Source organism: Centrocercus urophasianus, unplaced genomic scaffold (assembly GCF_019232065.1).
Source record: "Centrocercus urophasianus isolate 14NV4802_14NV808 unplaced genomic scaffold, USGS_Curo_1.0 seq_24, whole genome shotgun sequence".
Taxonomy (NCBI): domain Eukaryota; kingdom Metazoa; phylum Chordata; class Aves; order Galliformes; family Phasianidae; genus Centrocercus; species Centrocercus urophasianus.
Genome location: NW_024884800.1, coordinates 8,458,636 through 8,483,816, shown reverse-complemented (window position 1 = coordinate 8,483,816; position 25,181 = coordinate 8,458,636). Strand labels below are relative to the sequence as shown.

Here is a 25,181-nt window from a genome sequence, read left to right as displayed (position 1 = left end):
CACCACAATAACCCTTTTTTAGCTGTTTCCATCTTTTTTTCCTTCTTTTCCACCACATGTGGAAAGCAGGTAGTCGATGTTTTCCCAGTGCCAGGTGGAAAAGTGTTGAGACAGCAATCTTCATCTTTTCAACAGCTGAGAACAGGGACTATAAGCAACCCAGTCTCTTTGCATGAAAACATTATTTTAATATTTCCTACTTGTCATTAATCAATAGATCAAGCAAACTGTACTTGAAATTAAGTTACTGCAATTCACACTGCTCATGTACAAAGATTTGGCTAGCTAGCACCTATCCGCCCTTTGCATTTCCAATATAGGAGCTGAGAGTGCTTGGACTTTCTGAATCAGCAAGTCTGACATGAAGATTTTCTTTTTCCAGGGGTCAATTTTCCCATTGATGCAAGGAGGATTTACACATGCAAGTCCCATTAACATTAATAGGAGTTACCCACATAAATCCCCCAGCAATGATAGGCTAAAAGACCCCATAGCCTGCAAGGATCCAAGTTCTAATGATTACCTGTCAAATGGCCCTAAGCATCATCATCACCAGAAAAAAGCAGACGTAGCAGCTTCATAACCGAAAATACTTCTAAAGGAAGGGTAACTAATTGCCATCACAGAGATAATGCAATACAACAGCAGAAGGGAAAATGGCATAAAATTGACTGTTTGAATATTAAGGGTTAACCCAATTAACCAAGTGAAAAAGAAAGTACTCATTAAAAAAGGAATTCCAACATATCAAAGCACTCCTCAAAAAAAAAAAAAGTGTGAATATTGTATGAGCTCCAAGGTGCTTGAAGGATAATACAGCTACTTGTTTAAAAATTCAATTAACCTTATCTTTCTTTAACTTGATTTATTAATAATCCTACAGATAAATTGCCAGTTTTTAAAAAGTCATGTTATCTTTTGAATACATCCTGTATGACAAGCCTTAAAAACTACTTCAAATAAGCTTAACCCTCACTTTGTATGCTTAAATCATTTAAAGCAAGAACAAAATGCAGTTCTGTAAAATAAAAAGTGTTATCTACTGGTACTGCAAGTAAGCTTGCAATTGGGTACTCAAGTAGCATAGGAAAAGCACTTTACGTTTCCATTTACCACAAGAATAAAGCATGAAAACATTTTTAAGCAATCAATGTAGTGTAAAGTCATAACCTATAACTTGCAGATTATTCTGTCTCATCTAAAATCACTTTTGCAGGATTACCAAACTTCACTTCACATGGACATTAAGTACTAAGATGTTACTTTTAAAAAATTTGTTATTTTACATAAAACATTTTATGTAAACATACTGTCAACACACATTAAACTTCAATCACATTACAGCTGGCAACATGCTGAAAGTAAAGAACAAAATTATCAGAAAGTTTCTGCTAGCAAATGAACTGCTTTTCTTGTTTGGTTGAAAGAAAACACACAAAAATGCACTTGCAAGCAAACCTTTAATTTTCATGACAATTTCCTTGTAAACATAGAAAATGAAAAATTCAACTATGATCCCCACTACCAAAAGACAAACAAGTACAGGGTCCTCCACTTCCACAGATTTTTAGATGTTAAATACAATTACTAGATACTCATGCTTTCCAATACACACTAAGTAATTACAGTTAACAAAGAATAAGTCTGCTTAATAATATAATATATATAACTGCTCAACGACAAGCATCCAAAGATAACTGTTGTTTAACACCGGTAACATTTTAATGACATTTTTCTGGGGTCTTTGGGATTATATGCACAACAGTGTCTATCCAATATGCAAGGAAGGTAAACACTAAAAAACTAGTTTTTGAAATGCAAATTGGACAACATATTATGATGCAAGCCAAAGTTAACTGTATCAGTCATGCTGTAAAAAAATAAATTAATTAACCTTTATGGCACGAAGCCACTTTAAAGGCAGGCACATGCACTTTAAAACTCTACAAAAATTTGGTCGTGTCAGGTTCAGACAATGCTGAATATTCATCACTCAATGGCATTCTTATTCACACACTCTGTTAGCACTGCCAGAACTACATCTAAGTTCAGGTGCAAGCTTGAACTCTGTCTCGTCAGAATTCACTGATCTCTCTATTTGGACGCACTGTTAATCTGGTGTATGTTTTCAGGTAAATCTTAAAATAAATGCTAAATTATTTTTCATAGTCTGAATGTCTAACTTCAAGCATTGTTCAGAAGAAGTGCAAGTCTATCCTGGTCATTTACAACAGCTTTCTCATTCCGTAACTCTTCATATAAACTACTGTTATAAATAGTTTAATAAATTTTATCGTATAAATGTTTTATGATTATAATTACAAAACACAGCATGTACAGCTATCACACTAGTTTTAATCCCCTTAACTGGGATCAATACAAACCTTTAGAATTAGCAGTTGAACCTTCTCCTCAGCAGGTTTACCTTCTCTGCAGGAACACCTCAGTTCATCGCTAAAATGCTCAGACATCGTACTTGCAAACAAACAATTACTGGCTTATGAGAGGTCCAAACACTACCATAAATCCAGGGAAGATAACAATAGTTATGCTCAGTAGATGAGTTTGAATTTTGTTGGGAAGTCTAGCATTCAGTTTGAATTTGTGCTACAGAAAATAAAGTATCTGGTAAAAAAAGTGTGATTATGCAATCTTCTAAAGGGAAAGCATTCTGAATGTAAAAACTGTTCCCTGTGTGGAACATCCACTGAACTATACTTATTTCTAATTCACGGCTTCAGTTTCAAAGCCACTATTTTTTTTTCCACTATGCAAATTAAACATGACATCTCATGTGTTATAACACCATTCCAGAACTGTCAATATTATCACCTTTAAGATTCTTTCCTAAAAAGCAATCTGAATTACAGATAATTAAGCTGACATTGAACTAGCACAGGCACAATGACTTTTAGCAGAACTCCGACACTTTAGAACAGAAGGTGATCCTCTTACTAGTAAGCAACCTTTCATGATCTTGCAGTTAGTTTTGACTTCACTGTCTAAAAGATAGAGGATTCTTTCCAAGACGTAAACCAAAACCAAATTATCCCAAAAAGTAATTAATTATATTTTAACATCTTAAACTCAAATACTTTGTTTCATAACTTTTACCTTATTTCAGCTATTAACACCCCTGTACCAGTTAGACTTATGACTTTACTGAGCAATAGCTAGTAATGAAGCTATTTGAATAAGAAAGATTATTCAAGCTAAGGAAAGTAAGGCAATCACAAATAGTATCACCAAGGGTTTTTTTCAACCTCTTTTTTTTTTTTCCCTTCCTCCCTTCAAGTTCTGCCAAGTGCCTCTTCTGTTAAGAGAGCAGAGCTAATTCATTCCTCAGTATGCTCTTTAACACCAGTACTACCTCTGCTACTGCTTTCCTGAAGTGAGGATTCAGGTTTTGTCTCTGGCGAATTATTGAATCCTGTCTCTTCTGATGCAATCTCATCTTCATCATAAATAATATCTTCTGGATTTGGTGGTGCTGGACAAAATTCCTCTGTAGGAAACATTTCCTGGAAAACAGTCTCAGCCTATTAAAGAAAACAAACATAGTAAAACAACTATACCTTGGAATGTAATACCTTATGTAAGCATTGTGCAGAAATTTAAATTATCTATTATTTCAGATCAATACTGACTTAATATTTTGCAGTTTTGTAAACATATTCTGCAATTGTTTAAAAAAAAAAAAACAACAAAAAAACCAAACTTTTCCATTACAAAAATATCTCTGACTCCAGTTCAAATCAAAGTGATGGGAAAGATCTTGCCTCTTTCCAGTGAAAAGGATCCAGCAAAGCCAGGAAATTGTTAGTACCAGAGCAGAAGCTCCCCTGCACCCCAGGAGAGGCCCAAGTCAGAGCAGGTTGTCCTCTTGCAGCCCATATGGAAAAGATCTCATGGAGAAGCCCACGGTGCAGCAGTGAACGCGGCCTGAAGGAAGCTGCAGCTCACAGAAAGCTCCCTAAAGGAACAGACCCCAGACTGTTGCCTATGGGGAGAAGCCTGTGGTGGGGCAGGAGGTGCCACTTGTGAGGACCTGTGCTAGGGCAATTTCTGAAGGATGGACACCATGGTATGGAGACACACTGAAGCAGTGTCTGAAGAGCTGCAGCTGCATGGGGAGCCCACATGGTATCCATTCGGGAAGGACAGCATCCCATGGGAGCAGACCCCATTCCTCTGCACTCAGGGGGATAAGGTAGAAGAAGGTGGATGGGGGGAAGGCAATTTTAGTTCTCACTGCTCTGATCTGTTAACAGGCAATAAATTACGTGAGTTGCCTTTATACAGAGTCTGTTTTGCCTATAACAGTAACTGGTGAATGATTTTCCTGTCCTTATCTCAATCCATGTGCTTTCTTTTCATAGTATTTTCTCTCCCTGTTCTTCTGTGGTAGGAGAGTGAGAGTGGCAAGGTGCTGCTGAGCTCCCTACTGAAGTTAAACCACCACAACGACCATCAAGGTTTTCTTTTCCAACCCCCTTGGATTCCACAGTAAATGGAGACAACTGATACAGACACCAGTTCTGTTTTGCCTTTCTTCAAAGGCAAGGACCACTGTCTCTCAATTTTGCCTGTTTAGTAAACTATGCCCTAAAAATAACTATAATGAGAGCACCCACAGGGCAACAATATAGGTAATTTTTATATTGATAGTAGTAGCAGATGCTGCACCAAAAGAGTCAGTAGAGTCAGTTACTGCCAACTGCTAAGGCTGATTACACAGTGTGGATTCCTGGACAAGGGAAAATTGTTTTCAGATTAATACAGCATTGAGCATGTACCAAACAGCTTTCTGTGATAAACCTGACTGCTCACCAGTAGTGGATTTGTATCACCAGCAACTGAATGTAGGGGTTCATTACTAAATGCCTAAATGACCCTGTCTACTTCCAGTTTCAATTTCATTTTTTAGTCCACTTCCTATATTTCACTTTTCCATACCCATTCATAACTTAAAAAAAATAATAATAATTTATATTAGCATGTGAATAAATATACAAAAAATATTCTATATATTTCAAAAATACTGTTTAGCAATTTAAAAACTCTGCCTTATAATTCTGGAAGACAAAGGAGAGCAAATGTCCAATAAAAGTCTTACAAAGGTACGTTTTTGAATGTAAGAGAAATATTTCAAGGCTGCAATTGTCCTTGAAACATCAAAAGCATATTTAAATTACTATACATAACAGAATACCGAGGAAAAACGCCATATTTTCCACTAAGCATATAACAAGCTAGAGCATATAAACATTTCCAGTTGCATTTCTGAACAATTTTAGCCTCCAATTAATTGAAGAACAAAAATGGTCAAATAATTATGAGGAAAGAAATTCTCAGTATGCCATGTAGGACATGATGACATTGATTATAATTGAACAATTTAATGGTACAGAGTGCTTTCAGGTCTGACAATTTTTTAAGTTAACCTTACCCAGCTGAAGTCATGCGGAATAACTAATAACTTGACATATTCTTTATAATACCATATTGATATTTACTGTAAGTAATTAAGTTAGTAAATAGCTCCTTCATAGTTAAGTATACCAGAGGTTTACGTGCACATTTGATTACGCAGTAAGATGTAAGCATGTGAAGCACTTGCACAGGTATTCCAATTTACAACTGTCAAATTGCTTTAAGTTGAATAAAATTATGGTTTATTTCTGCTTTACTTCATCCTAACTATTCCCCCTGATGGCACACAGACTAATCAGCATTATTAAACTAACATTACACTAAAAATCTATCACTAATTTAAAATAAAACAAGAAGTAATCTGTGTACTGAGCTGCAAATAGATAATCATTATTTGTAAGGTGAGGTAGCACAATAAATCAATACATTCAAAGAACCTAGCAGAAATAACTAATGACAATAATGAAAAAAAAAAACTAGTGAAGAGAATTGGTTAGATAGCTTGAAAAACTGCGTATAACTTATCACCAAAACTAATACACACTGTTTTTAAAAATATAGTCTAATCCATGAATTTGTAAGTAATGCATGTTTAGAGATTCCCACTAGCTACTAGGAAAATGAAAGTGATTGGGGAGCAGAGGACACAGCTGATTTCATGCCTATCTCCCTCCTCCACTTGTCTCAAAGATACCTGCACAGTAGATGGGAAGAGTATGTTCTACCTGCCTTACATTCATTTGGTCTTAACACACACTCCTTACTTTTCTTTCCCCCCCCATAACTTCTAATTACAAACATGTTTACACTAAGATCATTTTCACTCAAATCAGTGATTGTCTGTTTCAAAATCTAAAATAGATTCAAAAACCCTTAACCTCTACTCTTTCTGAAAGCCAGAGACTCAGGCTCTTTTTTACTTTTTGTCCTCTGACATGTATTCAGTTAACTTCCATGTGCAATCTGTTGATCATCACTAAAATAAAGGCAAACTACAATTATGCTGCTTACAAACAGCTTGATCTACTCATTAGTCAGAAATGGAGCACTTAAAATAGAACAAAGCTGAACACTAGAAAAGGTGGATACCTGAATTGTAAATAGGCTGTTTAACAAATATAAAAAACAAGATTTGAAACCACTTTTAACTGGTAGGATTCAAGTTATCTTGAAAAAAAAATCTCATTTAAAAAAGGATTCATTTACAATTTAAAACTGCTACCATAATAATTGTCTTGCATTATTTTTTGTCTTCACAATCCTTTATTCTATGAGGAGGCAAATTATTGCCTTGTAAAGCAAAATGAAGGGTACTATTAGCCCTTAATTACACTGTTCTGACCCTACAGTTCAGACTATGTCAGCCTTTACATTTTAAACTCTTATTTTAAGAGGTTTATGACTTAGTCATAAAAAATCCTGCAACTAGTTAGAAGATAGCATGTACATTCTCTGAATGTGCCATTAAAAAAACAGCTTTAAAAACAAGTAGTGCCAGTTAATACTACAAAGATGTAAAAGTTCTCACAGATCAGGTCTGAAAGTACCCTGACAAATCTGCTGTGGCAGATTAGCCTAAGAATTTATACTTTCCTTGTCAAAACTGCTCTTTTAATAGAAGAGCAAAGGAGAAGCAATCCTGCAGTCTTCTCCTGTTGAATAAGTCATAGTCTCAAGATTTTGTCTTCTGTTCAATAGTAGTTGAATAGTAGCAAATTTCTAAGTATGCACCCCTGATGATCTTGTGTTCCTGCATACTCTGCCTACAGCCAACACAGAAGGCAGCTGCTTCACAACTTCTCCACCTACTTTTTTTTCTATGGAGCTTTCACTTCTAACCTTTCACATTTCGTCTTTATTTGAGCACTGTCAGTTAAGTCTACTGTCAGGCAAGTTGCAAGTGGTTCTCAATTCAGGATTTCAGCTAGGTGGAAATAGATACACAGACACTCAAATACTGAGAAATAAAAGTTAGAACTGAATGTGACTTCGTGCCAAATACTATCTCAAGGTTAAGTAGAGTGAGATTCCCCTCAACGCTTTCAGAGACACAACTGCACTATAAATTTTTTTATACAGTGGTACTAAAGTAAAGGCAAGGTAAGCTGACAGATAGCTTAACATAACAGACTAGTAATTATGCTGTTTTCTTGCCCCAGCAGGTTTTAGGTTTGTGGCTAACTCCTACAGGTATTAAACTACTTTGACATCTTTTCCAAGTTGACCTGTAAACAGGATTTTCTGACTTTTCATTTATACTGCTTCTCTACAGTTTTCTCCTTTAACCTGACATGCAAAAGACCACACTTTAGAGGGCTGTATCACTGAAATACAAGTTTTAAAGCAAGTAAAAATCCTACCAAGAACATCATCTTCAGGTACTGCTACTTTCTAAATACTCTATACCTTTTTGGTATAGAGTACACTATAGACACTCCTAATGTCAATACACTAACTGCCCTTTTCTGAAGTTTCTTCCATTCTCAATTCCACTGACATTCACTTTTTTCTGTCCAGTTGTGAACCTTTATAGATATATTATTATTGCTTACTTAGCAAAAGGCAGAATAACTCAGAAGAAAAACAGACTGCACTGTACTTCAAATAGAAATTCTGCATTCAAAAAAAGCAGTGGTCCTACTAACCTGTTTGACAGCACAGTCATTTCCTAAAGCTGAGTCTGGGCCAGAACAGACATACACATTTGAGGGCAAACCACTGTATGAATTTCTGTCAATTCCTGAAGAATCTCTCATGTTAAAATATACTGCCCAGAGGACTCTAGGTTTTTCCAGTTCTTCACCTTCAGTTTCTGTAAAAAAGAAAAAAAATAGTGTTTCTTCTAGTCAGTATTTACATGTAATAAAAGAAATACATAAACTAGCACATAAAATTCAGTTAGTCAACACAAAATTACGATAATATACGGCAAGTATAAACATGTATTTTTAAACTAATCTTACTTTCCATTGTTTTCAGAGATTTACATACCTGTAAAGAAAGAGTTTTCATTATACTTCTGTTTCCCACAGGTATGTAAATCCTAATTATTCTGCACTCAGTATGCCACAGAAGAATGCATTATCACCTGAATGAGTAGTACAAGAAGCTTAACCTAAATGTAACCATTTTACATTTCATGATATCTAGTTTATTCTGGACAAATTCCACGAGCTAATGATGGGCTGAATGAGTGCTCCAACTCAAAGCTGCAGTGAATATTCCAAGACACTTCTCATGCATACTCTCCCCTCTCATTTAATAGCTTATCTTTGCATGAGAACCCTTTCCATTACTTTTGTGCACTTAAAGGTTGGAATCCTTCAATCTGAGGAGACTCACCAATGCTCACAGTGTAAACAAATGACATTTAAACAAAAATCAGCAAAGAATACTCCTTGTATTAACTGCAGATAAAGAATGCTCCTAAAACCAGAAGCATTCTATTTGAGATATGCAACACGTAAAGGCTCTATACTTTGGAAATACCGCTAAGTGAAAATCATTCACTAATTTATATTTATCTATACTTGTGGACTTGCACTGTGTTACAATACTTGTACATAACGAATACAAAATGACCATAAATTGTGACTTGATTAGTCTCGGCTTATACCTTCTTGCATGTTCACATAATTCCTCAGTGCACTGACAACAAAACAAACAAACAAAAAAAACCTCTTAGAAGATGAAGGTCACTTTTTAACAGCGCAGAATGCAACAAACACAACACAGTTTCTAGGCTTAACAGATACTATTTGTTCGGCATATTTGCTGTCCCATTTTTGCTGTTTTAGATCCTCGAAAATAAAGGAAACCTGTAAAAGACCATGTGAAATTTCCTTCTTTCCAAAGAAGAAAATACTAGATGTCAACATTCAAAACAATATTTTAAAACACCTGAATTAGAAAAAAAAGATAAAGCTATGCTACTCCTTTAGTATCCTTTTATAACTGTCAAATACTTTAAAAAAAAAAAAAAAAAAAAAGTGCTAAACATCTTGCATAATTTCAAATATAAATTAAATTCATCAGCCTGTGAAAATCTGAGTCTTAATACAGGGCAAGATGCTCTTTAATATATTTAAAAGTTCACATTGCTCATAAAAGTAACTTCTTCCTCGTCTAGGCAGGAAAATGAATGGAGTCCTCTTCTCCAGGTGACTTTGCCTCTTTGACCTGCCATGGCCCAGTGCTCACTTTATCTGGTGATTCATTTTCAATAACTCCAACAGTATTTGTTCTGACATTTTAATTAAAATACGACCACTACCTCATCCTGATGATAAAAAGGCCTGTGTGTCAGTGAAAACTAGCTTTTCAGTGCCTCAGTGCACCTGAGGACCTCATGATCATGCAGTTTCTACAGAAGAATTTCAGTCAGGTTCTAAACAATCTATCATTTCAAAACTGGATCACTTTAAACATTAAGATTAATGTTATCTCCCCTCCCCCAATGACTAAAAGATGCTAAACTGCAAGCTAATCTTTTCTTCACCAATTGATTCTTCAAATTACATGGCACTGTGTTGAAAATTTAAGATATATTTTAAAGGTTTATGGTTTGAAATCAGCAGGCTTTAAATTAACAAATGCAAACATGAAAAGCGCTTGCTGCACGTTTTTTACTTGCAAACTCTGGCTGTAAATAACATATTTCTCTTATATAGGCTCTTGCACTACAAATCTACTGAAAAATTTACATTTTTGGGACATCAAAATAAAGCTTGCCTTTCCTGTAAACAAAAAAGTAGGAAAATGGGTTTAATTTAACATTGTTTCCTACTATTGTGCAATCACAATAAGCTACTTGCTTTTTCACTAAAAAACGAAAAAAGTAGGTAAAAAACACAGAAAAGCAAGATTACAAGAAAAAGAAATTAACTTTTCACAAAACATTTTTGTGGTTACAGAAATCTGAGAGGAAAAACAAGGAGTATGTACATAAAAGAACATGCTGGTTGCTTTTTTTCCAACATGAGAAAATTCTAACTGAACTCATGAAGTGACCAGGAATGAAGCTTTAGAGAAACTATTATAAGCAAGCAGATTGTGTTTTAAAATACGTCCAAACCTTACTTGCATATATACAATCAAACACTTCTACGGACAGGGAAATATTGGTTTCTTATAGCAGAACTACAATTTGCTACATTTAAGAATGAGCAGACTATTTAAAAAGACTATCAGGGTTAGAATATGGCAGCAGCTTCTACACACACATCATCTGTTACATGAGCACTTATCAAAGGTACAATTAAAATCAAGATCTTGAGACTAAATTTCAAGTATTTCTGCGAAACTGGCTCAAAGTATCTCAGAGATGACTGCTTTGTCAATAGCTACTCTGGGAATGAGAAACTGTCCATCTCATGATCAAAGTTCATCAAAGTAGCTGGCACAAATTCTCAGATCTAGGACTAAACTAATGGAAATGACTGGAAATCTGTCTTCTCAGTAACAACACAGTGCGTAAAAACTTCACACTTCCACTGCTTACAGCAGAATCCAGAGAATTTCATTTATGAATTAGTGAACAAGGAAGCACTTGAAGACGGAAAGAATAAGTAACAGCATTAGGATAGTTAAAGGCAGATGAGAAGAAGACTGGAGCACTGAGCATATCTGGCAGCTGCAGGAAAGAAAGAGATAACTTCTGGGGTTTTGTGATATTTTATTATTCATTTATTTATCACAGAGAAGTGATAGAAATCACTAAAAACAGGAGTTTGGAAAAAAAATAAAAGGTGCACAAATAGTTCATTTCTTTCCTGCGCCTTGGAAAGATGTGCTGAGAAGCAAATATATTTCCATGGGAGAAAAAAGTGCTAAACATTAGAAGAGTCCTAGACAATTAAATCTGTGATCCTTGTACATTAAAGGTACACTGCAGCTGAAGAACACTTGGAACATTATATCATGAAATACAAGAAACATGACATCTGCCTAATCAAAATCTCGCTCTCAACAGATTCCTTTGCTTTGAAATGCTGTCATCTAAGTAGCAGCTCACCACATATGCTCACTGATGATGGATTCAGATGTACAATAATAGCTATGCACTATTTTTCATATAATACATAGCTATTTTTACCTTTTTCTGTTTCAGCATTTAGACTGAATAACTTCTGTACAACAGGCTCTAAATCTTCCCTCGCAGTTTTTGTTGATGGACAGGTTAAATGGACTAAATCTGTGAAAGATAACACAAATTAATTACAATTACCAGTATGCAGACATATAGATACCAATTACAATTTTTACAGAGGCACAGTAGGCTGTTAGAAGTCACTGCTCTTCATATAAATCATTTCCCTTTAGCCCAGATTAGGACTGTATTACGTAAAATACACTGTATATATATCACACACATTTTCTTAAGAGGCTTATCACAGAAGCTCTGCACAAAACTGAGGAACCAAAGTTGCAGGATGAAACATTTTGAAACAAATACTAGGTATGAGCTCGTGTATACATACTTAAATACTAATTTCCATTCCAAAGTAATGTTATCAATTTACTTAAAAACAAACAAAAACCTCACAAAACATGAATTCCTTATGCCATCCTTCAACATACAACACGTGAGTCATATTCATTGAAACTTCTGAGTTCTTGAGTACACCAGGTATCAGTGTCCCAATAACTGCCTTTCACCCAGGAATCTTATAATTATACTCTCTCATCCACATAAATTAGAGATCAAAGTACAATTTAACATCAGCACTACAGACTAGGAGAATATTGTTCTATGAATAGGTGACTGCTAATATCAGGAAAAGCAAGACTATGAAAGAGCAAATTCATATTTTCAATTAATGATATCTAGAAACTTGAAGAACATCCTTGAGCACATTCCATAGTCCTTGAGAATCGAGCATTCAGCAACTTACTTAACCCACAGATACCAGTACTTTAATCAACACCCTGCAGTAATGGCTAAATTGGGACTGAGTGGGAATTTGGAATTTTACTCTGCCTGCTTAGGCTACTTACTCACAGTAACTTAAATTACTGTGGAGCACAGGCAGTGACAATGAAAAGTCTTCTTGTATCATTAACTAAATGTTTACAACTACAAACACTGTAACACAACCTATTCTTTCTGTTCTTCCAACAAAACAAAACACCCAGCTCTAAATCACTAAAGTTCATGATTTACTTCCTGCAAAATCCTTTTTTATTACCTTTAAGGTTATGGCTATGAGTTACAGTCATCAGTACATATTTTGATTATATTTGATTTACTCAGGTATAACTGCATTAGTTACAGTGGTTGCCAACATTTGTCTTCGAGTAATTCTTCCAGCAAGAAGAACGATGAGTTCAGTTCATGATTTCATCATTACAGTCTCAATTTTTAGGGCAAGTGAAGGAGTTTGGTTCCACTCAACTGGCAATACAGATTATGTGCCTGTCATTTATGCAGTGTGATGAAAGAGCAGATGTATTTGTAAACTTATCTTAAATAATTGCTCGAAAAAGAAATCAGTCAGGTTAAAAGCTATTTACAGATAATTAGTACAAGTTGATTTTTTTTTAATTTTAAATACATAAATATTTCCCATAACTGGAACTGAGCTATTTCTAAAATACAACTCATTTCAATGCAATAAAGATAAACTTCATTAAATAATGTATCATATTTTGTGAAGGAGTTCAAGGAAAAATTATATTAACATTTAAATAACTCAACCCAGCTTTGTGCTTACATGCCTTTTTTCAGAAACAAGAAAATACTTCAGGTGGTTTTTGGCATTTTAATTACAGTGCTAAGAGAAATTCTTGACAGAAAAATTATAGAAAACCAACCATGTCTAAGTTTAAAAAAAAATCTTCACATTTTGACTTAAGAGACTGTGGAATCTCAGTTACAGCGGAGGAGTAAATCTCCTAGAGCTCTCCGCTAACATACCTGCCGTTCTGGTGAATCTTTAATAGCCTTAATAATCTTGCAGAATAAACAAAACATACAATGTGAAATTTTACACCGCAATCAGAAAAAAAAAGTTGGTATTGATTTATAATTACTGTAATGCAAACAGAACTGTATCCCATTATTTATAAAACTGCAACTTCCAAGTTCGTTTGCCACATGATTGTAAAGGCAGTGCTTAATTTTGATCTTAATTAGAAACAAAAATAACATACCTCACTGTCATGAGAACCACAACAGAACTTTAAAGTTATCATTACTGTGCATAAATTTAAATGAAAACGAGTGCAACAAGAGTCTTGTATGATGCTCTGTAAGCATCCGAATTACTATAAAAAACAGACAGTGGACCAGTTCTCTTATCTGCTGGCAACAGTAACTTAGTACTGACTTTTCTCAAATGACAAATTACCAGTAGATAATAAAAGAATTAAAATTTTGTTAAAATTTTAAAATTAGAATTTAAAATTTAGTTAAAATTTCTTAAAATTTTGTTCCAGAGTGGACAGTCAAAAGAAGAAACACAGTTAAGATTACATATATCACATGCATATACTTACATGTGTCCTTCATGCAGGTCATAGTTGAGGAGCACAGCTCAATGACACAAACTGCTGGTTGTCCTAAATCCACTGGAGGCACTGTCAAAATAGAAACCTACCAAGCAGAAAGAGAACATTCTGAATTGAAGCTGATTTGAAATGCTATTTCTCTAGGCTGTATTAACTTACACTAAAATATTACAGACTGCAACTCTACTTACTTTCATCAACTATTTAATTAAAAGTTGTTTGGTATCCACTGTATTGCAAGTAAATCACAATATTAAGAAATGGCTGGTAATTACTAGATCTGCCCAGTAGCAGAATTTAGAACACAAAAAAACATACGCTTGTTCTACCCAGGCATAGGTACACACAATGAATTATGGAAAGATAAATCTATCAAAAAATACAGAGCTTTAATACCTTTACACTTCTACAAAAACAGTCAGATTATCTGAGCTTAACAAATATTTACCAAGAAATTCAGAATAAATATTTGCATAGTCACAGAAAAACTGTCTTTGTCATCTAAAGTTTGCCAATCCCATAAATATGCATTTATGCAATATATATAAAAAGCTCTAGAGGAACAGTTACAATTTCTGTATGTACAAATACGAAGAAATAAGTAAAGGTGAAAATAACGGCGAGGTACCATACAATTTTATTTTCTGATTTATAATCTTAATAATCTGTGGGATCAATCCTGCAGAGATAACGCATACATAAATTTTTACAGAAGTCAATAAGGTCATCTTTGTTTGGAACACCTTCAACAGCAAAATAGAAAGAAAACCTCACAGCACGGTCCTTTCCAAAATGATGAGTTTAGGAATTAAGTTGGCAAGACAGTTCTTATATGGGAATGAGAGGAGTATTTTAATGCAAGACTGCTAGAAACAATGGTTAGGAAGAACACACTTCTCTGTCATCTATATTCTTAGCCTGTAGACTATATTTAATACGTGAAATACAGGAAGCAGCAGAAAAAACACAGACTGCTGACCTTAAAAGTCCGACAAAGCAGAAAATCGAAGAGATATGAACAAATATGAAAAGAATCTCAATCTATAGACATGAATGTTATAAAAAAACATTACATCTTACACAAGAAACTGTTAATTAATATTGCATGAACCAACGATCAGGGAAACATCAGGCACAGAACTAAAATATAGAGGTATTACTAGCAGTTTTGTCAGTACAAATATCAACAGAGAGAGCTGACCAAAAACCTTGATTCAAGAAGAAACAACAGCATAAGCTAATTCATAACAGTTAAGCAGTTTAAACATTAACAGTTCATAAAGAGGTAAGTGAAACAAAATTGATATGTACCTGCTGCTCCGAATCTGTCTTTAGCACAGATTGATCTGTAATGAGCACTGCTCTGGAGAGCTGCCTGTAATTAAATAAAAAGAAAAATATGTCATTTCAGAAAGATGAAAAAAATTGCAAGTATATACAAAGAAGAGAAGAACTATGCACAGAACTAGGCTGTGCTACAAAGATTAATTAGGGAACAATATTCTTTTAAGTTTAATTTGCAGAGTAATACATTACTGTTTGAAGAGATACAGTATACTGTTTTACTACATACCTATAACATACATTTGCGCATACGCTCTCGGAAAGGTAACTATCTTCCACAATAAAATAGCTGGCACTTATTCTTTGTCCAAAATGATCAACAATTGCTTTGCATCTGTTAAAAAAATTCAAACCAAATTAATAAATTCAGACAAAGTAACAAAAGTATGTATGTTTCAAACGCTATACGGCACATCATATATATCTGTCAAATGAATTATCTGTACACTTTTATCATGTGAACTCCTAAAACAATTGATAAAGAAATCCTATACTTGCATGTTCTACATGGTACATACAATTTTATGTACATGTTAAGAGTATTAATAAATGTGTAACTTTATAAGGAAAACAGACTTAAATTAACAACACTGCCATTTGACTGTGCATGAAAACAGCATATATTTCACACTTCATGTTACGTGGAAAAGTCATACTCTGAATGATTTTGTGGGTTTACCATCATGGTGTTATTTTCCCCCACTGCATATTGTTCCCCTATCAGTAAATATCGTGACATGCATGCTGTGCCTTAGGAATAAGCATTATTGTAACTTCTGTGATCAAGACCATCTATACAACTAGAGAAGATGAGAATCAAACCTAGATAAGTAACTGCAGTCAGTTGTCGCTAGCTTTAGCAGGGTTAGTATTTCACATTGCTTCTTCTAGTCAGAAATGAAAACTGAAGAAGGGTGGAGGCAATACTTACATAAAAAAGTAAGAAGTTAATAACAAGTAAGCACACTTTCATAATGCTAATTTCTGATATCTGTTTCATAGGAATCTGAACATTACGTATATACCTATATTCAAATGTAATAGAAAACTTGCAAAGTGGTAATTAAAAATCAAATGGCATAAGCATTAACTTTAAACACGCAGTACTTTTCACAGTCACATTCTGTTCAACGTTTGCAACTTTAAGAAGTTTTTTCGTAATGTTAACCTGATTTCTTTCACAAGCACTCATTTGAATATTGCAAATAAACAAGGAAATCAAGCTGTTACAGCTTTACCTAATTATAACCTTTCTTATTGTTTATGAAACAATTTCCCCTGCCACCCCCCTACATGTAATCGAAGGAGAAAGGTTGATTAAATGTCATGTTATATCACTCAAAGCCAGCAAAAGCAGCTATGTGCTTTTTTTATTTTCCTGCTAAGTGTTGTTTCCTCTCCTTTGTTCAGGAATAGCTATCAGGCTGTGTGTTTGATAAGATTTTGAACAGAAAAGAGACAGTGCATTTCATATCAGTCTCCACTTTACTTCAAAGGATGATGCTGAGAAAATTTCTTTCAAGTACTGCTTCCAAATATGGAAGACACTTATGCACTGACATTATCAGGTCTCTGTCATCTGATATGTGTTGGGACAATGAATCATACAGAACCCTCCATTGACCTTCTTTCAATGTGTCTAGATAAAAGGATGAAAATTAGAATCCATCTCCTTGCAGTGCCACGAGTTATAAATGTACTTTATAGGGCTCATTATCCAAACTAATGGACTAAGGGCGACATCCTTGAAATGGACTTACCAGCACTGACAAAGCTGGTATGCAGTATTTCAAGACAGATATGTAAATTACTGTGTGTTTGCTATATCTTTTTATTACAGATGTATAAATTTCCATTTCTCATATCTCTTCCATTTTCAAGACATAATTAAATAATTGGAAACGTATTTTAAAAGTAATACTAATAATAGACATTTATTTGATAAAGTTCATCACACAAAGCCAAATAAGTGACCTACAATAAAAATGGAGAAAATAACAAAAAAATAATAATCATCATCAATACATTCAATTTGCTTTAACCTCAAACTAAGCAACATGCTGGTTTTTTTTTTGTTTTGTTTTGTTTTTATTTTCTAACAACGCATTAGCTTTCCATCAAGAGCACAGAAAGTTTTGAATATGTATTAGAACACTGGACATAATCTGACTAGATAATAAAAAAGTAGAAATTTGGAAGTGAATTAATGAAACTTTAAAACAAGTACATCTAAAAGTTTGCATTTCTTGTTGTCTCCTCTGAATCTTACTTTCAAAAAGGGATAGAATAACACGCTAAAAATAACTGGGGAGGTTGGGACTATCATTGACTGCTCTCTGCATATCAGAGGTAGTAAAAAACAGTGGAAAAGCAGTTGATCTAGATACTGAACTGCTTGTTCGTTTTCTGAGACAGACAGAATGTTAGCTGTGTCTGGAGAAGAGTTGGAATGAACTTTGTGGATACTTAGGGTTAGATTAAAATACTAAACAAACAATAAGAAGTTTGAGATGAAAATCAAGGCTTTGTCTATAAGTATGAATTGTCCTTACGTGTACACTGAAAAAAACCCTAAAAAATTAAAACCTTAATAAAATTTGGAACTCTATGAAAAATGTTTCTAAACTAGTCATGAACACTGCACAATTTGGCTATGTGTATGTTGTTTAACTTATTTGTAAGCAAGATAAACTACCGATATTCCTACAGTTTCTAGCTTGCTTTTTCTACAGAATGTTTTCGAGTTTTCAACTACAACTGAAAATCGAAAAAAAGAATCTTAAGAGAGTCAAAGTCTGCAGGTAGTCTAATGACTGATAGAACGTTCATAACACACACCATGATAACCTACCGAGGTGTCAAAAAAATGCCACTATGGAAAAAACTACAGGTTGATTTTTCTTAGCTCAACTTTAAGCCTGCCTACAGGCCTGATATTGTAAAAGAATTTATCCTAGAATAAGAGGGCAGCATAGTTTATGACAACAATCTACCTAAAAACTCATTAAAGTCTTTTCTCTTGGAGTGACATGCATTATCAGCAGAGATTAATCTGATGAGTCTTTAGGTGAGCTCCATTTTTAAAAACGCAATAACAGAGGGCTTTGTTGTCATCTGATGAAAATCAATTAGAGTAGGTAAGGCCACAAGGAAAACTAACATCACTCATCACCAGCCCTCGGCAGCTGAAATGATTTGTCTTCCAAGCTTGGGTGATCAGGAGCTGTAGTAATATCACAGGGAAATTAATTTAGTTTCTATATTCTAGACCCACTTTCCTTGTTCTGGAGGACCTATACACAAATTACTTTTAATCAAGGTTGATGTGTTATTAATATCAAGGAGGATCTTTGAAAAATCCTTTTTTTTTTTTTTTTAAATTGACCTAACACATTTTTCATCTGTATTTTGTATATAAACAGAAGGTTACTTATATTATCCTTACCGTCCTGATTCTTTGTCCACTACAAGGCACTGCACAGAATGGCGAAGACAATAGATACCACCAAATACAGCACACATCCTAGAAACATACAAAATACAGGTTATTCCCATCACAACTAACCATAAGCCATGTGAGCAAGGCAAAGTACTGTGCACACTGTCACAGTACAACATTCTTAATGACAAGTCCATTTCTGAATCAGACGATCAAAACTTTATCAAAAAAAAAGCATACTGCCATGTAGTTTTGCAAAACGTTTGTTCACCTTTTTTTTTAAACTGCATTTATCACAGTCTCCTAAATTGTTACACTAGCTTAAGAACTCATTCTCTATTATCATCCTCAATCCTCAAAAAATAGGAAAAGTGCCTATTTACTGCAGACAAACAGAGTAACTACTGACCATGTTACACTGCAGATGGTATAGAATGAGAAGAACACACAGTAACCAAACCAAATTCCTATCTGAATTTTAAGTGTGATTCAAAAATTATTCGTTTATTCTTATGAATCTGTGGGGATTACTTTTCAGTTCATACATGACACTAAGCAGTGTAGGCACTTCACTGGCTATGAGTAGCTTAAATTTTGAGGATAACAGAAAAGGGTACTTAAAATCTTAGAGTATCCTCTTACAAACAGTCAATCCGTAAGTTCTGCAAATGTTAATATCTAGCTGCTATGTACAGAATAACAAGAAAAAAAAAAGTTCTAATCAGAAAATGGAACCAGATTCACAAGTCAGTTTTTAAAATGTTACAGTAACTAAGCTGTTGAACAGTTTTCTACTTAGGAACAGATCCCAATCACAGAAGAGAAAGTAAATTACACTATCTAAACAGTAAGCCAGAACTACAACTCATCTGTTTTTATACTGTAAGGAGACTGACAGTTAAATATAATAATTTATTTCATTTAAAGTGTTAGGAAGTTACTTTTGAATGTGTTGATACCAACTGTTACAGGATATAGCTTTTTGTAAGAGATTCTGTAATTATCTGGTCAGATAGTACTGATGCAGTGGGACGTATTCAGTAGAATGACACTGCTGCAGTAGGGGTCAACAACTCAAACTCAGTCCTCAACAGGCACGTTTTACCACAGCATTTGTAACATGGCTCATTCTAAGAGGTAACCTGCAACTACACCTTGCATGCATTCCTGCTTAGAAACATGCTGCTCTAAGACCCGTGTCTTCTATTCTCCAACCCGTTTCACTGCAGACTACTTATAACTAGGACCAGAGACTAATCTGCTAAAGCAAATCATACCCAGATTTCCTTATTTTAGAAAGGTCAGTGAGCCATCTTCTTTGTTCCATATCCAAAGAACTAATATGACAGCACCTGAATGAAATCTGGGCCTTCACGTGAAGAGAGCCCACTGCAAGATTTCATCATTAGCCTGGATGTCACACTACTCCTCACCAAAGCTCTTCTCCATGTGAATCTGTCCTATGCACAAGATTCAAAACTGTTCCCCCACGAAGCAGCACAGTAGAAGTTCAGTTGGTCTGGTGACAAACATAATCTCGGGTTTATCTCCCCATCCTAACTTCCTGGATCTTCCAGGCTAAACCTCTGGTGATTAGTTTTCAGATGATATGATGAGACACAAGATAACTAACAACTACAAAAAAAAAAAAACAAAAAACAAAAAAAAACAAAACAAAAAAACAAAACAACAAACAAACAAACAAACAAAAAAGCTTAATTTCTGTTAAGAGATGCCCAAAGTTTTAACTGGACCACATTAACATTCAAATAGCTGCAATGTCACTACTCCTAAAAAGCTTTAACCCTAGGTCCTTAAAAAATCTTAAAGAAAGATAACATTCTTGAAAATGCCACCAAAAAAGCATGGACAACAATTCAGTCCTTATTTTTTTCTTAACAGTGCACTATTTTCAGGATATTTTTACTGTAAGAATAATATGAAACAGACAGGATGAAGTTCTCAGTGTAGCAAAAGGTACAACAGTACAATCACTGATGAAATATTTTTCCTATTATGTTGAAAGAATAACAATCTCTCTTTTTAAATTTTCCAGCCAGTGTGGAAATACGTGAAGAAGGAAGATGGGCGAGATGTCCCTGATCCCTTAAAACTTCAAGTTCATCCTGTTCCGTCTGACATATCTTGGGAATCTTTGTTATTCTGTTTTCTCCTATGGATCATTCACTTCAATCAGCTAACACTGATCTCATGAATGCAGAAAAGAAAGAACACAATCTTCATATTGGCATAAACTGTGTATCCTCTTCTCAGAGAGAACTGCTGAGGTAACTGTCAAATGTTATCAAGCCTTCCTTCTTCCTACAAGTTAAATAAACCCATGCCTTTTTGTGATACCTGCTATTCAGAATAAAGAAAACATAAAAATCTGTTAAAATACTGAACATGCTACAAACTTGTCACATTTTACCATATCTGAGAAGGACAGTCTAAGTTTTCCAGTTAACATCCCTTTTATTCCACTAAATTCTAGTGTGACCTAGCTATTTAGTTTTCAGCTCACAGATGAATGGACAGAGCTGAAAGTAGGAGGGCATAATGGATGTCATTTCTAGTTTTTATCTCATTAACAGAGTCAGTGTAGGTGTTGCATTTAAAATAAAGAAATGTGCAATCCTATTTTTTCTTTAATAGAGTTTACACTGCAATTAAAAAGATTAGTGTTAACACATTTCTAATACTTGTATGGCATTAGCCAAGCATCAGCCCAGCTGCAGCGCACAATTAATCTAAGAAAGGCAAGGTAGCTTGCTGGAATGTAGTTCTCCTCGACTTCCAGGGTGAGCGTGGGAACTTCATGGCTTACAACTTGTGGCTTTTTAAGTTACAAGTCTTCAGTGAATCCCAATAAATCATATATTATTTAAAAACAGGAACAGTAGGATTTTTTGTTTGGTTTTTTGTTTGTTTGTTTTAATTAATATGGAGTAAAAAATAATTAAAAAGAAATCTAATTCATCCATTCTTAGGAAAAGGATTTTCTGAATTCTCAGTTTCGTAACCAATTTTCAGACCTACTGCTGAATTCCAACTACTTACAAGTATTACTGAACTTACAACTTACAAGTATTACTGAAACTTTACAGTAAGTATGCAGAACTAACACTAATTGTTCAACCAATGCTTGTTCTAATTTCCTGATGAAGTTCAATTATTCCACAGGTGTGAAACCAAAAGCACATTTTAATGTGAATATATTTCCAAGTGAAAATGACATTTATTCTCCTCTGTTAAAAATGTGCCTTACTTTATTTAATGAAAGATACCAACTGACAAGTACAAGAAAGTCTATTTCTGCAAAACTGTTTTCTGTCTTCCCTATCATACCGCTGTATGCACTGTTTGTTTGCAAGAGCAGCTCACAGAAAACAGTCTGTCAGGAGATAGTAGTCTCCATAGAAATTAAAGATAAAAGCTGTAACTCATCCACATTTCTTCATCAATTCAGTGACCATGCAATGAGCCACTGCAAAAAAACAGGGATGCAGAAGAGACTGTGAACCTCACACTGATATTATGATGCCTTGAAAGAAATACTTTATTACATACTAAAGATATTCTGCAGTACTGAAGAACATTCATTGCCTTTTCACCCTGACACCTTGCATAAGAACAAATCCAAGTCAGTAATATCACATATGTAACTTTCATGGACGGTAAACTTGGAAGAAAAGAAAAGCTTGATGTTGTAAACTTGACTTCCAAAAACAGAAAATGTATTGGCACTGGAAAGCCATGCTAGATAGTTCAAGGACAGTTAAAACCACAATACCTTTTAACCAGTATGAATAATGCAGCATAGACAATGGCTGAAGTGTGTCAACAGCCCACATCTCTTACGAATTGTACTCCAACAAATGGTTTATGGAAATGCAAACAATATTTCTTACTTGCTTTTTGTCAAATCACAAGATCCAATACCCTAGAAGCACCACTTCTGTCCAAGCAAAATTCATCACGTTGAATCCTGCTCATGGTTGTATGGATGTTGTTGAACACAATACAAAATAACAACCGCTGAAGAATTATTACAGGGCCTTGAGACACTGGCTCACTGTCCATGCTGCTGCAAAGAGTGACTTCTAAGCTGATAAAACAGGTATCAGGATTTAAAAAAAAAAACAAAAAAAACAACAAAAAAAAACCTCTAATAAATTTATTTCATACGGTATAACAAAAAGTCTGTAGTGTTTCCTAACAAGAACTAAGATTATCTAGTTAAAAACTGTAGAAACTATACATTTCCTTTCACTTCAACTACAGTAAAGATTGGTGGCTGTTTGTTTTGTTTTTAATATAAACAAACACACTTCATTTTACTAACATGCTTTGAAAGAACTTTGCTGCTTGGCTGCACAAAAACGCAAATTACTTATTTTCAAGAATAGTCTGCTATCCAGCTGAGGAGGGCATGACCTGTTTTCACAGTAGGCCAGCAGAAAGTGTTTCTTTTTAAACGAAAATAGGAATGAATTTTCATTGTATTGTATTAAACAACCATGCAGAGCCAAAATACCTATTAAAACAGCCCTGCCTGGAAAACTTCATATTTAGTAAGAACTTGCCAAAATTATTTAAATATAGAAACTGAAATATTAACTGTCGACCCAATAATCTATGGCAAAAGTGAAATCACTGCGCTAATGTTACTATCATACAATAGGCTATTCAAGAAGATGTGACTCCAAGCACAAGGGAACTCTTTGATACCATTAACCCTGAATGACAGGCATTTAAACTGATATTACTCTAATTAACTACTGCCTACAACAATATTTTAAGTTTTGCTGAAGGATAACAAGAACACTGTACTCTACTTCAACTTTGCCCCAGGGACATCAAATCTTATCACAACTAAATTAACAGTTCTGAAAAATTTTGGTCTGGTAGCCCTCCCTCATATGCAGCCTTTAAATGCCATTTCAGTTCCCATCAAGGTAAGAACCAGTAGGTGTAATTGTTAATACAGCTGTGAAGCAAACGTACATATTAAAAGCTTTTTGATTTTTGACAACACATTTGTGATGATTTATGAGTTTGTATATAATTGGATTATTCTATTAATTTTTCTGATTACTGCTTCAGCTAATACAGTGAAGGTCACTTACAAAATAAATCTTCATTACATTTCACAGAAAGTAACTGACTCCAACTAGTTGTTTTCTTTAATTAAACACTAATGTAACACGAGAGAAAAATAGGCTTCAGGGTTGCTGCATCTGTTGCAACATGAGGAGTTTACCACTTTGATGTAATGCTCTGAGATATTAATTGAACAAAAATAGAACATCTCTCCATCTGACATCTTTATTTCCAACACTGAGATATTATAAACACCCTGAACTTGCAGACCACCCTTAACTTGAAACTACATAAAAGAGGTGGAAAACTATACCACGAAATATAGTTTCACTCATATGAAAAAGTTTTTACCTCTGGCATATATTTTGTCTTCCATTTTCTAAACTGCGTGGAGGGATTAATGAGGAAATATTTTTCTTGACAACTGTACAGCTTTCTGGAACAACCATTTTCTAATAGATGAATACTATATGACCAACACAGAAAGTTTTGGAGCAAGATCAAAGAAAAACATGCCAAGGCCTGAAGTAATGCAGTTCTCTTTCAATTTATTTTTTTCCTCCACACAGACCAACCAGTGTGCCCATTTTTATGTTAAATTCTGTTTCTAAAAGGTCTCTAGGACCTAAGCATTTCCTTCAATATTGCTTTATGTTTTAAAAACACTAAGAAGTAGAACACAGACAAATGAATTAACTACAGCAGCTACTGTTAAAAGAACTAATTTTTCCGAAACAGATCCCATATGAAAGACAAATTTCATTAAGTGCAGCAATCACTTTGGAGAAGGAAAAAAAAAGTAAAAACCAGCACCAAAGAAATACTTAATACTGCCACCTAGAACTGTTCTGCCATTTTTAGTTAATGATAATAAATGACAACAAATTCTAGAGCAAGCAAATGAAGACAGCGTTAACTACTCTTTTTCCTGGGGACTCTGTTCAGCGTTTTAAAAATGTCCTAATGAATTTACAGTCATCCTAGTTAACAAATCCAATTAAGAAAACCATCAGAAAGTTTGGTAAAAGAATGGGACCAGGTCTAATACAAGTAGTTACAGAGCCATAAAGTGGCTCAAGATTTTGAAAGGTCAAAAACCACAACATTCCAATGTTCTTCCTTAAAATAATGACATTTTTACTCAAAATAATACATTCGATGAATTTAATCGATACTTGTGCATCTTGTTTTGCAAAAGTATTTCAGAACAGGCTTCAGAGGTAAAGTTACTACAAAATTAACTTACAATTAAGTTGCATGCTCTTGACTGAGTTTTATGTAAAGCTCCAAAATAAAGTATAACACACTTTAGCCATATCACAGATGTACTTGTATCACCATATAGCTGTTAATT

At 34.4% G+C, this 25,181-nt stretch overlaps 1 protein-coding gene across 1 annotated transcript in view; it reads right to left on the bottom strand.

Moving 5' to 3' along the window:
• Positions 1–1,441: 1,441 nt before the first annotated feature.
• Positions 1,442–25,181, bottom strand: part of CHM (CHM Rab escort protein) — a 56,758-nt gene continuing 33,018 nt past the window's right edge. Inside the window, exons 9-15 of the mRNA XM_042825219.1 lie at positions 18,731–18,808; positions 15,515–15,619; positions 15,253–15,316; positions 13,930–14,026; positions 11,528–11,626; positions 8,079–8,245; positions 1,442–3,539 (exon numbers count right to left, since the gene is read on the bottom strand). Of these exons, the coding sequence (XP_042681153.1) occupies positions 3,336–3,539; positions 8,079–8,245; positions 11,528–11,626; positions 13,930–14,026; positions 15,253–15,316; positions 15,515–15,619; positions 18,731–18,808 (814 nt within the window). The 3' untranslated portion in view covers positions 1,442–3,335. The remainder of the gene's footprint in view (positions 3,540–8,078; positions 8,246–11,527; positions 11,627–13,929; positions 14,027–15,252; positions 15,317–15,514; positions 15,620–18,730; positions 18,809–25,181) is intronic.